At 44.1% G+C, this 14,362-nt stretch overlaps 1 protein-coding gene and 1 long non-coding RNA gene across 2 annotated transcripts in view; one reads left to right on the forward strand and one right to left on the reverse strand.

Annotated features, from left to right (window-relative positions):
- LOC309810079 overlaps positions 1–9,094 on the reverse strand; it is a 70,174-nt gene extending 61,080 nt beyond the window's left edge. Inside the window, exon 1 of the long non-coding RNA XR_014294936.1 lies at positions 8,041–9,094. This is a non-coding gene — a long non-coding RNA (uncharacterized lncRNA). The remainder of the gene's footprint in view (positions 1–8,040) is intronic.
- Positions 9,095–9,228: 134 nt separating this feature from the next.
- The window catches only part of GARS1 (glycyl-tRNA synthetase 1), a 41,190-nt gene continuing 36,056 nt past the window's right edge, over positions 9,229–14,362 (forward strand). Inside the window, exon 1 of the mRNA XM_082631829.1 lies at positions 9,229–9,497. Within this exon, the coding sequence (XP_082487955.1) occupies positions 9,276–9,497 (222 nt within the window). The 5' untranslated portion in view covers positions 9,229–9,275. The remainder of the gene's footprint in view (positions 9,498–14,362) is intronic.

Below are 14,362 nucleotides of genomic sequence, written 5' to 3' on the forward strand. Positions count from 1 at the left end.
CAAGGTCTGGGAAGCATCTCTTAGGATCCTGGAGGCGCGGGCTGGAAGAAAGCCAGGGTGGGGCTCCTGGGAAGTCTGCATACAGCTGAGCTCGGAGGAAAAATGGCCAGATAAGGAGAAGGCAAAGAAGGTGGGCACCTTACTTCAAGTACAGGCATCAGAAAGCTGGACAGATACTGACCCGGCAAAGAGAACCACGACTGCTAGTTAGTCCACTCACTCTGGATGATTCCCCATCAGCCTGTGTGAGTGATCCCAGCATAGCCTAACTCCATACTCCTAAGAAGTCATGTACATACAGAACTTCTGTAAATCAGATGCTCTTTTTACCCTCTCCCTCCTTCTCCTGTGTCCCAGATACCCTGACCATCTTTCTCATACGTGGCCCAGTGGTAGCACAGTAGTTAGGGCAAGTTTACTGCTCTAACAGATAGGCCAGAAGGTACCATAGCTCAAACGCAATGGAAACTTACTTTTTGCTTGTGTCAACAGTTCACGGAGTTTATCACAAAGCGTTGGGGCGAGGGGGCTCTGTCCCCCATAGTCACTTAGGGACCAGGCTCTGCCGCCTTTAACATATGGACATCGAGAGACAATCAGCAGAAAAGGGAAGAGCGTAGAGGATGGCACACAGGAGTTCCTCTAAGCCAGGCTGGGAAGTGGTGTACAGTAAATTTTAGTCATGTTCCATAAGCTAGAACGCAAAGGATCCAGAAAGGACAAGAAAAACCCAGGTTACATGGTGATCTGTTGGGAGGTGTGGCAAGAATACACAAGATGGGGCTTCCCTGGTGGCGCAGTGGTTGGGAGTCTGCCTGCCGATGCAGGGGACACGGGTTCGTGCCCCGGTCCGGGAGGATCCCACATGCTGCAGAGCGGCTGGGCCCGTGAGACATGGCCGCTGGGCCTGCACGTCCGGAGCCTGTGCTCCGCAACAGGAGAGGCCATGACAGTGAGAGGCCCACGTACTGCAAAAAAAAAAAAAAGAATACACCTCACAGACCTCCTACCACAGCTGCTGCTCTTTGGAATCCATGACAGAGCTTGTGCCAAAGTACGCCTCCTACAGGCTGCTCCTTGCCAGTAACTGAGTGTAGTTGATGCACTAAGGCAGCTGGTTTCTTGAAGTACAGCAGACTCCTGTATTGTCAACTTTCGTCCCAGAACTCCCAGTGGCTTTGCTGAACCTTCCTTAGACTATGTGGCAAGTTAGGATGCTTCACCCAACTGTCATTCCCTCTTTCCTTCCCTCGGGGTCAGACTTGCGTCATGGTCTGGTGGTTCTCCCAGTCTCCCTGGCTTCCTCCTGCTTTCCTTTCACATAGGTGTTTCTCTTAATAAAATCCTTGCTCACTCAATCCCATCTTGGTGTCTGTATCTTGGAGGACTCAGTCTAGCACAGGAGACTACTCCTTGGTATTCTGACTACCCCAACTCTCGTTGGGGTCATTTAACCCAGGTGGTGAAGATGGACTAGACTTGTTTGAACAAGAGATGCTCTGGGTAATCCCAGAACCTGCTAATTTCATATAGAGGTACCAGGGGTTAGGATTTCAACATACTTTTTTGGGGGGAGGTGCAATTCAACTCATAACAGTCTCCACCTTTGGTTGGGCCTCCAATACTGGCCTGACTCCTGTCCACATTTCCCCAACAGGGTTACTCTACTGTTCTTCACAAGGGCTTTTCCAAACCTTCTCCACCCTCTTCAACATTTCAGCCCTGCAACTTTCCCTTTCATATTCAACAAATGACTTTACCCACCCCTTCACAGAAAAACAGACACCGGCAGAAGGGGGGTCCCTTAACCTCACGCCGTGTCTGCCTCTCACTTTCTCCATCTGAAGGCTTTTCCTGTCCTCCTCACCATGTTCTTCCTCAAGTCTAATCTATGTTCTCTTTTTTGGATCCCTTTCCTCTGATGCGGGAACCCTGCACGTCTCCCAATTTTCTCCACATCAGGAAATGACACCACAATCTACCCCACTAGCTCATACTAAAATATCTACAAGCCCATCTTTATTATTTGCTTTTCCTGACTCTCCTTCATCCTCCAACACAACTCATTGACAGCATGTCTGATTTGCTTTACCTGCAGAATATTTCCTAAATCCAACCCCTTTCAATATCACCACTATTACTACTCTGATCTAGGCAATCTAATGGGCAACTATGGGTAACTACCTCTTACCTGGTCTCACGACCTCCACTCGTCTTATTTCAGCCCAATCTCCACACACAGCCAGAATGATCCTCTTAAAAGACACATCAGACCATTCACTCCCCTGCTTCAAATGTTTCAATGACTTCCCTTTGCACTGAAAATAAATAATTTTTTTTTTTAACCATGGCCAACAAGGTCTACATGATCTGGTCTCGGTTTACTTCTCTGATCTTATTTCATGCTTCTCTCCTCTTCACTCACATTCCAGGCACGTGGGTTTTCTTACTGTTCTTTACACAGGCCAAGTAGGTAATACTATTACCTCAGATCTTCTCGTGGCTGATTCCTTGTCGTCGTTATAGCCTTCAAATGTCACCTCCTGAAAGAGGCCTGACCATCTATCTACAGACCACCTTTCTCCCAGATCATGCTCTATACAATTTCTCCACTTTGTTATTTTTAGAGTCTTTACCACTGTCTGAAACTATTTACAAATCAGCTCAGTTTTATCTTGCCAGTCTGGTCCCAAAGAACATAAGCTCCTTGTGAACAGGAAGTCTCTCTGCCTTGTTCACTGCTGTCCCTCCAGTGTCTAGAACAATGTCTGGCACCTAGTAGGCACTCTGTAAATGTCACTGAATGACTATGTGACAGGTGCCAGGGTTTTTAAGCGGCATGAAAGATTCAGGGAGGCCACTGTCTCACTGCTGGGACATTCACTGAACAAGTCCTAAGAAGTCCCTTGAAGGCCAATCGTTAGGTCACTTGCATGCCAAGCTGGAACACAGGGATCCTTTCAAAGGCTAGGAGTCCTGGCACTTGGATCCAGCCTCCCTAGGGGTGCTGCATAAGCGTTTCTCACCGAGACCCTGGCACTGTGGCCAGAACGGTGTTTCGGAACACTTGCTGGTCTCCATTTCTTGAGATCCGCAGACCTTGGTTCCCTGTCTCAGAGAAAATCCTGCCACTCTAGCCACTTCCGCTCCTCACTTTCCAAGCCCCTGGTTGGCCATCTTTCCCCACGCCCCCTAATTTAACAGTGTTAGAAGATAAAAGTCGTCCTTTAACTATGCCCTGGGAATCAAGGAGGGAAGGAAAGGGAAGCAGTTTTCTTTCCTCCTAATGCTTCCACACCAGTAAAATCCAAATAGAAATTAATCTGATGATAAACCACTCTGCCTCAGCCATAGACAATTTCACTCAGGTTTCAACGGACCTTGCCTCCTTATTTTTAGAGGACAGAAGCTGAAATAAATCTTTGCTAAGGCAGGCTGGAGGTTGAGGCAAAACTTTGTTAATGACCCAGGAGCCAGAAAAGAAAGTCAGTGAGAGAGAATCAAGGAAGCTAGATCAGCTGGATCACAGGGGGTGTTCACTCACCCTGCATTTAAAATCTTTTTCAGGCCATCTCCCTGCTTTAGCCCCCATTAGAGCTGCCTGCACCTAAGGGAAGAAGACCCAGAAAATCAAGCCTTGGAGACCTCTGCGTCTCAAGTAAAAGGTAAATGTTTATCGAACGACTGTATGACAGGTTCCTGGCTCTTCTGTACATAGTAACGAGATTCAAGGAGGACACTATTCTTTCTGCTGTGACACTGTCACTGTCAAAGCCCCACAAGGTCTCTTGAAGGCCAACAGTTTGGCCACTCACTTCTCAAGAAAAGGGACTGTATGGTCAATTCAGGGGAGAACCCTGTATTAGCTATCTATTTTTTGTGTAACAAATGACCCCAAAATCTATCAGCTTAAAAAACAACAAATATCGGGACTCCCCTGGCAGTCCAGGGGTTAGGACTCCACAGTTGCACTGCCGGGGCCTGGGTTCCATCCCTGGTCGGGGAACTGAGATCCCACAAGACATGGGGCGGGGCCAAAAAAAGCCCCCAAACCCCCAAAAAGCCAACAAAAAAGAAAACCAACAAATATTTATTACCTCACAGGTTTTTTTTGTTTTTGTTTTTGTTTTTCTGCAGTACGCGGGCCTCTCACTGTTGTGGCCTCTCCCGCTGCGGAGCACAGGCTCCGGACGCGCAGGCTCAGCGGCCACGGCTCACGGGCCCAGCCGCCCCGCGGCATGTGGGATCTTCCCGGACCGGGGCACGAACCCATGTCCCCTGCATCGGCAGGTGGACTCTCAACCACTGCGCCACCAGGGAAGCCCTACCTCACAGTTTTTGTAGGTCAGAAATTTGGGAGCAGTTTAGCTGGGTGGTTCTGGATTAGGACCTTCCAGAAGGTTGGAGTCAAGATGTTGGCTGGTGCTGCAGTCTGCTGAAGGCCAGACTGGGGCTAGGAACTTGTTTCCTAGGTGGCTCACTCACTTGGCTTATGGTAGGAGGATTCAGCTCTGCATTGGTCATTGGCACTAATCATAAAAAAGCTGGAGTGCCTATACTCACGTGAGACTAAATAGGTTTAAAGACAAGAGGTATATTTAGAGATGAACATTTCATAATAACAAAAATGTCATTTGGCAAGAAGATGTAACAATTACAAATGTGTATGTGCTGAATAAATTCAAAATATGTGAAGCAAACATGACAGAACTAGAGGGAGAAATAGACAAATTCACAATCATAGAGATTTTAACATCCTCTCAGTTATTGATAGAACCAGGAGACAAAAAAATTAATAATGAAGAAGATCTGAACAGCATCACGAACCACCTTGTCTAAATGACATTTATAAAACACTACACATAACAACTGCATAATGCATGTTCTTTTTAAGGCATGGAACGGTCACCGAGGTACGCCATGTGTTGGGTCATAAAACTGATCGGAGTCAGCAAATTTCAAAAGTTTTTCCCAAAGCACAGAGGAATTAAACTAGAAAGTAATTCTAAAAATAATAAGATATGTTTAAAAGCCCCAACTATTTGGAAATTAAATAATGCTCCCTCAAGAACTAATAGGTCAAAGAAGAAATCATAAGGAAAATTAGAATTTTGGACTAAATGGAAATAAAATCAACAATCAAATTTTGGGGATTCAACTAGAACAGTACTTAGAGGCATATCTATAGTTTTAAATGTTTGATTTAGGAAAGAAGAAAAGTTTACAATAAATTATCTAGGTTTCTACCTTGAGAAGCCAGAAAAAGAAGGGCAATTTAGACCCAAATTAAGTAAAAGGAAAAATTATAAAGATAAAAGTAGAAATCAATGTAATAGAAAATGGACAAAACAATAGAGGGTATTAACAGAGCCCAGGAGGGAACTTTGTGAGGTGAGGGAAACGCTCATTATCTTGTTTGGGATGTGGGTTATAAGTGGGAATTCCTTTGTTAAAATCCATTGAACTATGCTTAAGATTTGTGCATTACAATGTATGCAAATTTCACTCCTTCAAATAAAGAACTTTAATAAAGAAAGAAAAAAATATGACCATGTGTAGACAGTGCTAGGGCCTCTTCCAGAGCCTTGAGAGAGTGCATCCAAATGAGCAGGTTCCCATGCTCACTGAAAGCTTCACCAGCTTCATGAGTTGCATGGCAAAACTGCCACTCCCCTCCACTCCCTGCCCCAGCCTCATATTCTGGTATCCACTCTCAGTAGTTGTGTGACCGTAGCTGTTTAATATCTTAGTGTCTTGAATCCTGAATTTGTAAAGTGGGAATTATTATGTATCCTGTCTCACTGGATTGGTGAGTAAATTACACAAGATAACTCAGAACACTAACTGATACCTAGTAAGCGTTCAAAGAATATAAGCCATTATTACTGTCTTGCAGAAGTAGTTTCCTAAGGAAAACCACTTAGGAAATTCTACTAAGGGCCATGTGGACCTAACGGAGTGTCCTGAGCAGACGTGCAACAAGCACAGCTTTGCCTTTTAGAAGTACTCACTGAGGCAGCAGTGGGGAGGATGAGCTGGAGCGGGGAAAGGACAGATTTGGAGACTAGTGATGAGACTGTCCTCACACGAACATAGATGAGACATTACTGACCTAAAGAATTTTGAAAAAGATGTAACTGTATTCAAAGTGTACAGAATTTGAACGTACATAAAAATGTAACTAAGAGTATGTGTAAAAATTTTAATTGCTTTTCATATAGAAAACTATTAATATAAATTCAAAATTACCTTTAAAATACAGCCAAGGGGCTTCCCTGGTGGCGCAGTGGTTGGGAATCCGCCTGCCAATGCAGGGGAAACGGGTTCGAGCCCTGGTCTGGGAAGATCCCACATGCCGCGGAGCAACTGGGCCCGTGCGCCACAACTACTGAGCCTGCGCGTCTGGAGCTTGTGCTCCGCAACAAGAGAGGCCAGATAGTGAGAGGCCCGCGTACCGGGATAAAGAGTGGCCCCTGCTTGCCGCAACTAGAGAAAGCCCTCGCACAGAAACGAAGACCCAACACAGCCAAATATATAAATTAATTAATTAATTTAAAAATAAAGCCAAATAAAAATTACGCTTAATAAATATCAAATTTTGAAATAAAAGTTTTAAAAATGCAAATAATTGTAAAATTTGTATGGAAATACAAAAGACCCTGAATAACCAAAACGATCTTGAGAAAGAAAAACAGAGCTGGAGGAATCATGCTCCCTGACTTCAGACTTTACTATATAAAGCTACAGTAATCAAAACATAGTACTGGCACAAAAACAGAGAGATCAGTGGAACAGGATAGGGAGCCCAGAAATAAACCCACACACTTACGGTCAACTAATCTATGACAAAGGAGGCAAGAATATACACTGGAGAAAAGATAGTCTCTTCAATAAATGGTTCTGGGAAAATCAGACAGCTATATATAAAAGAATGAAATTAGAACATTCCCTCACACCATATACAAAAATAAAATCAAAATGTATTAAAGACCTAAATGTAAGACCAGAAACCACAAAACTCCTAGAGGAAAACAGAGGCAGAACACTCTTTGACATAAATTGTAGCAATATTTTTTTTGGATCTGTCTCCTAAAGCAAAGGAAATAAAAGCAAAAACAAACAAATGGGACCTAATTAAACTTAAAAGCTTTTGCACAACAAAGGAAACCGTCGACAAAACAAAAAGAAACCTACTGAATAGGAGAAATATTTGCAATGATATGACTGTTAAAGGGTTAATATCCAACATATATAAACAGCTCATACAACTCAAGATCAAAAAAAAAAAAAAGCAAAAACCCAAACAACCCTATTAAAAAAATGGGCAGAAGAACTGAATAGACATTTCTCCGAAGAGGAAAAGCAGATGGCCAACAGGCACTTGAAAAGATGCTCAACATCGCTAATCATCAGGGAAATGCAAACCAAAACCACAATGAGATATCACCTCTCACCTGCCAGAATGGTTATCATCAAAAAGAATACAGATAACAAATGTTGGCGAGGACGTGAAGAAAAGGGAACCCTCATATACTGTTGGTGGGAATGTAAATTGGTGCAGCCACTGTGGAAAATAGTATAGAGGTTTCTCAAAAAACTAAAATATCACTTATATGTGGAATCTAAAAAAGTAAACAAACTAGTGACTATAAGAAAAGAAATAGACTCACAGATATAGAGAACAAACTATTGGTTACCAGTGGGGAGAGAGAAGGGGGAGGGGCAATATAGTGGCAAGGGATTAACAGGTACAAACTATTAGGTATAAAATAAGCTTCAAGGATATATTGTACAACACGGAGAACATAGCCAGTATTTTATAATAACTATAAATGGAGTATAACCTTTAAAAACTGTGAATCACTGTCTTGTACACCTGTAACTTATATAATATTGTATATCAACTATACTTCAATTAAAATTTTTTAAATTACCTATTAAAATAAAGCCAAATAAAAATTCTGACTAGTAAATATCAAATCTTGAAATAAAAGTTTTAAAAATACATATTGTTTAATATTGCAGAAGGTCCTTCTGTACCTGCTCTGCTTATGGTAAATTGTGTGTACTTCTCCAGAACCACAAACCGGAACAGGAAGAGAATATGAAATTTCACAGTTCTGGGAAAGGCGACTTCACTCTGTTGAGCTTGTCTACTCTTGTATACTCCTGGGGTGGAACTGCTGGCCACCCATAAGGTGTGTATGGTTGGCTTCAGTAGCTACTGTCAAAGAGTTCTCCAAAGCGGCTGTACAAATCCACATTCCTCTCAGCTGTGTGGGAGAGTCCCAGAGCATCACTTTGCACTTTCCATCATTTCCATTTTAGGCATTCTGGTGGGTGTGTGCAATGCTATTTCTATAACTAATACATTCTTTATTTTTCTATTCCCTCTGTAGAAAGGGAATCCAGCTTTCGCAGTCAACCCGCCCTTGGGGCAGGAGGGAGGGAAGAAGCCATTTCCGGAGGGTCCATCAGCGGGGGCCTAACTACAAGAGGGAGGTCAGCTGAAGCAAGGCCAGGCAGAGGGAATCCCAGGCACCTGGACGCTCATCTCCACTCTCCGGCACATTATCTTTTCCCAGCCTTTTCTCATCTCTGCTGATTCAAATCTTGTTCGCCCTTCAAAGGCTGGCCAGCACTGATCTTCTCCAAAAAGCCCGTCATTCTTCCCCTTCCTTTCCCCAACGTTTGTCTTGACATTGGAAGGCATGGATGGGTGAAGGTGGGCAAATCATTAACCTCTCTTGATCTGTTTCCTTAACGGAGGTTCATCTGAGCTGAGCAACACTGAGTCTAAGTCCTTATCTGATGTGATGTCTAATGAGCCTTTAAGAACCAGGGGGCGAAAGAACACAAACAGAAGTGTGTACTCCCGTCGGTCAGCCAGGGCGTCAGTGCCCCTGTACAAGCCTGTGCTCTGAATGTCCTCGTGAGCTTCGGTCAGCATGTGTCGGATGGAGCTGCGTCCTTGAAGGCCCACTGACACATAATCGTGCAAATCTGTTCGTTGGGGGGGGGGTCTACCTGGGACCTCGCAGCCCTCCCGTACGCCCACGGTGGAGCAAGCCCTCTCGGGGTTCTGAGGGATGCCGGGTCCTTCCGGGATTTTGTGTCGAATCGGCTGGTGGCGACCCGACGCCGCGTCGGGGGTGGGGAATGTGCGGCTGCGCGCGCACAGCGGCGTTTACGCGGCGATTTCATCATGCACTCGGCCCGGCCGCGCGCGCCGCTTCCGCCGCCGCCCCCTCCGGACCTCCCAGGGCAGCGGTCTCATGCCCTCTCTGCGCCCGGCGCTGCTTAGAGCTGCCCGCGCCGCTCTGCTGCTGTCGCCGCCGCCCCGGCTCCCGGCCCGGCCTCCTCTTCTGCCCTGCCGGCCCATCAGCAAGCCAGCCCGCGCCCCGACCTCGTTCCCCGCTGCCGCATCCCGGAGCAGCATGGATGGTGCGGGGGCTGAGGAGGTGCTGGCACCTCTCAGGCTAGCGGTGCGCCAGCAGGTACCGGCATTCTTCGCCTTCCCCTCAGCCCCAGCTCTCCTCTCCCTGGTCCCCTCCTTCTCACCCTCTCTCTCTCTCTTCCCCGGGCACCGGTCCACCTCACCGATTATCCCTCTCCTTCATTCCCTGGAAGCCCTTGGTTTCTAGGCATCTTCCTCGCCTTCCCCACGTTGGACCCAAGTCCCCGCGTGCGCCGGCCACCTCCCCTCCGGTGGACCCCTGTCCTCCCCTCTCCTGGGGTGACTTCCTCGGATCCCTCGACGTTCTGCCTCCCTCCTCATGCGATCTGTTCTCCCTTCCCAATCCTTGTTACTGCCCGTACCACTTGCTTCTCCGATGGGGCTGGGATCTGTGACCCTTTGCTTCTCCTCCTGTCCTAGCTCAATAGTCTCAACTGAAGATTTCCAGTCCCTGCTGTGTTCTTTGTGCTTTCTGGGTGGCGAGATTCCTAATTCTTCCCTGATCAATTACGAGCCGAAGCTACGGGTTCTCTCTTCTCACTGTCTGACTCTTGTTTTTTAATCTTCAAGATGCTTTGAATAGTGTTAACTCCTTGACATCTTCCTTCATTCGGTGCTTAGTTAGCCGAATGGTCCGTTGAGGAAATAAAAATAGTTGAAACGTGGATGTGGGGAGGTGTTGAACTTTTTTTTTTTCTTTTCTAATAATGTGAGTTCATCGTCCTTCGCTTCTGTCACCTTTTCTGGGTTCCCCAGAATGAGTGAGCTTTCAGATCGTAAACGTGGGAAGCTGTAAATGTCCCTGAGTGACTCGGTGAAGTCAGCCATCCTTCGTATGGAACATTTTGAAATTTGATTTTGCGGAAGGGAGGGAGGTTTCATGGGCTGGAGAGCTTGGTGATTTAATACAGGCCTCCTTTTCCTAGGGCACTGCATGAATATCAGAATTTAGAGAGGGCAAGGAAAAGATTATTTCCAAGGGATTCTCACATCCAGTCAGGTAGAGCCAGAAGCTCGGAATAGGACCCCGGGGATTGATGACCTAGTAGTGAACACCGAATGGGTTTCTCCTGCACGGGCGCCTGATGCAATAACTTGCCTTAGCTATGGAGGGTGGATCCCTCCCTCGGAAATAATTCATTGAGGCAGAGCTGCCGAAAATTCGGCAAATTCTGCCACTTTATCTACTTCTTTCTGGTTTGAGCCTGACTGATTCAGTAGTGTTTTATTCTGAAATTTCACTATGGGCTTAATTTTTTTTTTATTCTTGATACCAAAGCGCTGTGAATGCTTATTCTCCATGTCCCTCCACCCACCCTCCCCAAATGAAATTAGGTGTGGTTCCTTTGTCTTTTCTCTAACTCTCAACTTTTTTTTTTTTCACTTCACTTTAGAAGGGAGAATACATCTAATTTGGAAAAACATACACCCAAACCCCTCCCTCTGCCACGTTAGCCTGGAACTGCAGTGCAAATTATCCATCTGTAGTAAGACTGTGGAACTAGTTAACTGAAGTAAACTTTGATGATGGAATAGCCTTCCGATGTTATTACTATCTTGTGTATTGTTTATGTTGGCTTGATTGTTAGTTTTTTGGTACTTCAAGGTATTTTTTGAATATGTAAGTTAGTTTATGTAAGTTAGTTTTTGTTTTTTCCCCTAATTTTCCAGGACCACGCATATATTAGTTAACTACCTGGAACTTTGAATCGCACTGAGTCCAGGGTCAATTGGAAGGGAATTTAAAGATCATCTAGTTAAACCGGTTTTTTTTTTTCATGGTTTTCTTGTTTGTTTGTTTTTTTGCTTATATGAGGAAATGAGACACACGGTCACTTCTACTCATTCTACATATTTCCACTGTGAAGTTTGTGCAATTGAAGGCATCCTTGGAGTGGGATTTTTTTTTTTTTAGAAGATGTTGGGGGTAGGAGTTTATTAATTAATTTATTTATTTTTGCTGTGTTGGGTCTTCGTTTCTGTGCGAGGGCTTTCTCTAGTTGTGGCAAGCGGGGGCCACTCTTCATCGCGGTGCGCGGACCTCTCACTATCGCGGCCTCTCTTTTTTTTGCGGAGCACAGGCTCCAGACGCGCAGGCTCAGTAGTTGTGGCTCATGGGCCTAGTTGCTCCGCGGCATGTGGGATTCTCCCAGACCAGGGCTCGAACCCATGTGTCCTGCATTAGCAGGCAGATTCTCAACCACTGCGCCACCAGGGAAGCCCCTGGAGTGGGATTTTTTAAGGTGCTTAATAACTGGTCTTGTTGGTGGCATGTGTTTCAGATAAATATGTATTTCATATAAATTTCCCAATCTGCTATGCTACCTAGATGCCGTTTTTTAATGATTTGGTTTGTTGACTGACTGAAATGTGTCAACAAACTACCATCTTATTTCCCCTTTCATTTCATAAAAGAAAGTATATTTTAATACCAAAGAAAGGACAAACCATAACTCAGAATAAAGAACAGTCTTTTATATTTAGCAGGTTTAGCTTTGAAAAAAGGTCTAATACATTGTCTTTTTTTTTTCTTTTTTTCCCCCTTTTACTGCATATTGGTGAAAACTTTGTCCTGGAGTATCTTGTTTGGGAACTATTGCTCTAGGGCAGTGGTTCTTAAAGTGTGGTCTGCAAATTCTTGGAGGTCTCCAAGGTCAAAACCATTTTCATAATAAAACTAAGAATGTTATTTGCGTTTTTCACTGTGTTGACATTTGCATTGATGGTGCAAAGCATGGTGAGTAGAACTGCTGGCCCTGAGCACTAATCAAGTCAGGGATACTAAGCCAAGTCATTATATTCTCTGCCACACTCTCACATGTTTTAAAAAAAACAAGAAAACAAAACAAAACCTCAGTTTTGCTTTAGAGTATCCTTGAAAAAGCAGTAAGAATTATTATTATTATTATTATTATTTTAAGTATTTATTTATTTATTTTTGGCTGTGTTGGGTCTTCGTTGCTGTGCGCGGGCTTTCTCTAGTTGCGGTGAGCTGGGGCTACTCTTCGTTGCAGTGCGCGGGCTTCTCATTGTGGTGGCTTCTCTTGTTGCGGAGCACAGCCTCTAGGTGAGTGGGCTTCAGTAGTTGTGGCGCACGGGCTTAGTTGCTCCGCGGCATGTGGGATCTTCCCGGACCAGGGATCGAACCCGTGTCCCCTGCATTGGCAGACGGATTCTTAAGCACTGCACCACCAGGCAAGTCCCAATAAGAATTATTAATTTTATTAAATTCGGACCTTTGTGCACACATCTTTTTAATATTCTGTGTGACTAAATGGGAAGTATGCATAAAGCATACCCACATATGATGATTGTCTGAGGAAGAGCACTTATGATTGTTCGAGTTGCAAGAATGAAACACTCTAAAATGTCTGACAAAAAATTGTTATTCAGTCTTGGGTATTGGGCATTCATTCATTTTCTGGAAAATGAGTGAAGTGAGACTGTCACTTCAAAAAGCAACTGATAGTATTTGTGGCCAATAATAAAATTCAATTTTGGGAAATTGTAGAGCCCTGGATTTTTCTCTGCTTTGATTTTCTGAACTGAGAGTGCCCATTAAAACTGTTGCTTAATCCACAAAGGACAAATGATAAGTTTATGAAGTTTTTGTCAATGGTTATAAAACTTGGAAATCTGAAATTAATTTTTTAATCTTAACAAGAACCCTCTAGGCCCGTATGTGTAAAGCCAAACATCTTAAAAAGGTGAGGAAATGTTTTCTTGTTTTTCCTTGGTCAACTGAATATGCATCATGATATATATGAAGGATGCATGAAAAAGATCCCTTGAAATGATTTCTCACCTAGTAACTATCCTGCTTTATAATCACAGACTTAGTTCTAATATATGTCTTTATGATAAGAATTTATGCAGGAATTAAGCTTCTAGTTGATGTTTCTTAAAGGTAATTTAGAAATATTGATGTTTCACATCGGTTTCATTCAACACACACGGACTATAGTTGGTGGTGAAGAAAGAGGGAAGAAAATAATTAGAAATTAGGAATCCTTAAGTACTTACTTTCCATGTTTCGATCACCTCCAATTCTTTTGTTTACACAATTAAATCATTATAAATCATGGTTTTAATTATTCCATTATTCAGAATAAACACGATTATTACCTTAATTCACTGAGATTTTTAGAGATGATTAACTCAGTGTAGGAATCCTCACTCTCCCACTGCTTCTGTTGAAAGCTAACCTATCCTTGAATGTATGTGTGCCTGATTCTATGCCTGAACTTTAAGAGACAGAAAAATGATTCAGGAAAACTAATTTTAATTTAAAAAATTTTAAATTCTTCCTACCTTTACCTTTACCTACTTGTGGCCTTGCTTGCCCAGTGTCCTCTGAAAAGCTCCAAAAGAAAATATGGGAGTGCCAATACTTGACACATAAGGGTAGGTATTCAAAAGAACTGCTTGCTTACTTCCTTAAAACATTCAAAAAGAACTGCTCGCCACTCTCTTTTCAGAACACAGACCCTCACAAGGTTCTTATCCCCATCAAAAAGCACTATTAGTGAACATTTATGAGATAAGTGTTCTGACGGGTAGAGGAAGGGAAAAGAACCACTGAATGAGTAAAGAATAAGCCAGTAGATATTTACCAAGTACTAAGTGCTTAGCATTGTGCTAGATTTAGGTTGTGATAGCAGGCAACAAATATTTGAGTGCCAGAATTGACAATCCATTGACAGGGTGATTTCAGGTATTGTACGTGTAATAAAGAAGTTAGGGCCTCCCTGGTGGCGCAGTGGTTGAGAGTCCGCCTGCCGATGCAGGGGATACGGGTTCGTGCCCCGGTCTGGGAGGATCCCACATGCCGCGGAGCGGCTGGGCCCGTGAGCCTTGGCCGCTGAGCCTGTGCGTCCGGAGCCTGTGCTCCGCAACGGGAGAGGC

Source organism: Mesoplodon mirus, assembly GCF_964341445.2.
Source record: "Mesoplodon mirus genome assembly, chromosome: 9".
Taxonomy (NCBI): Eukaryota; Metazoa; Chordata; class Mammalia; order Artiodactyla; family Ziphiidae; genus Mesoplodon; species Mesoplodon mirus.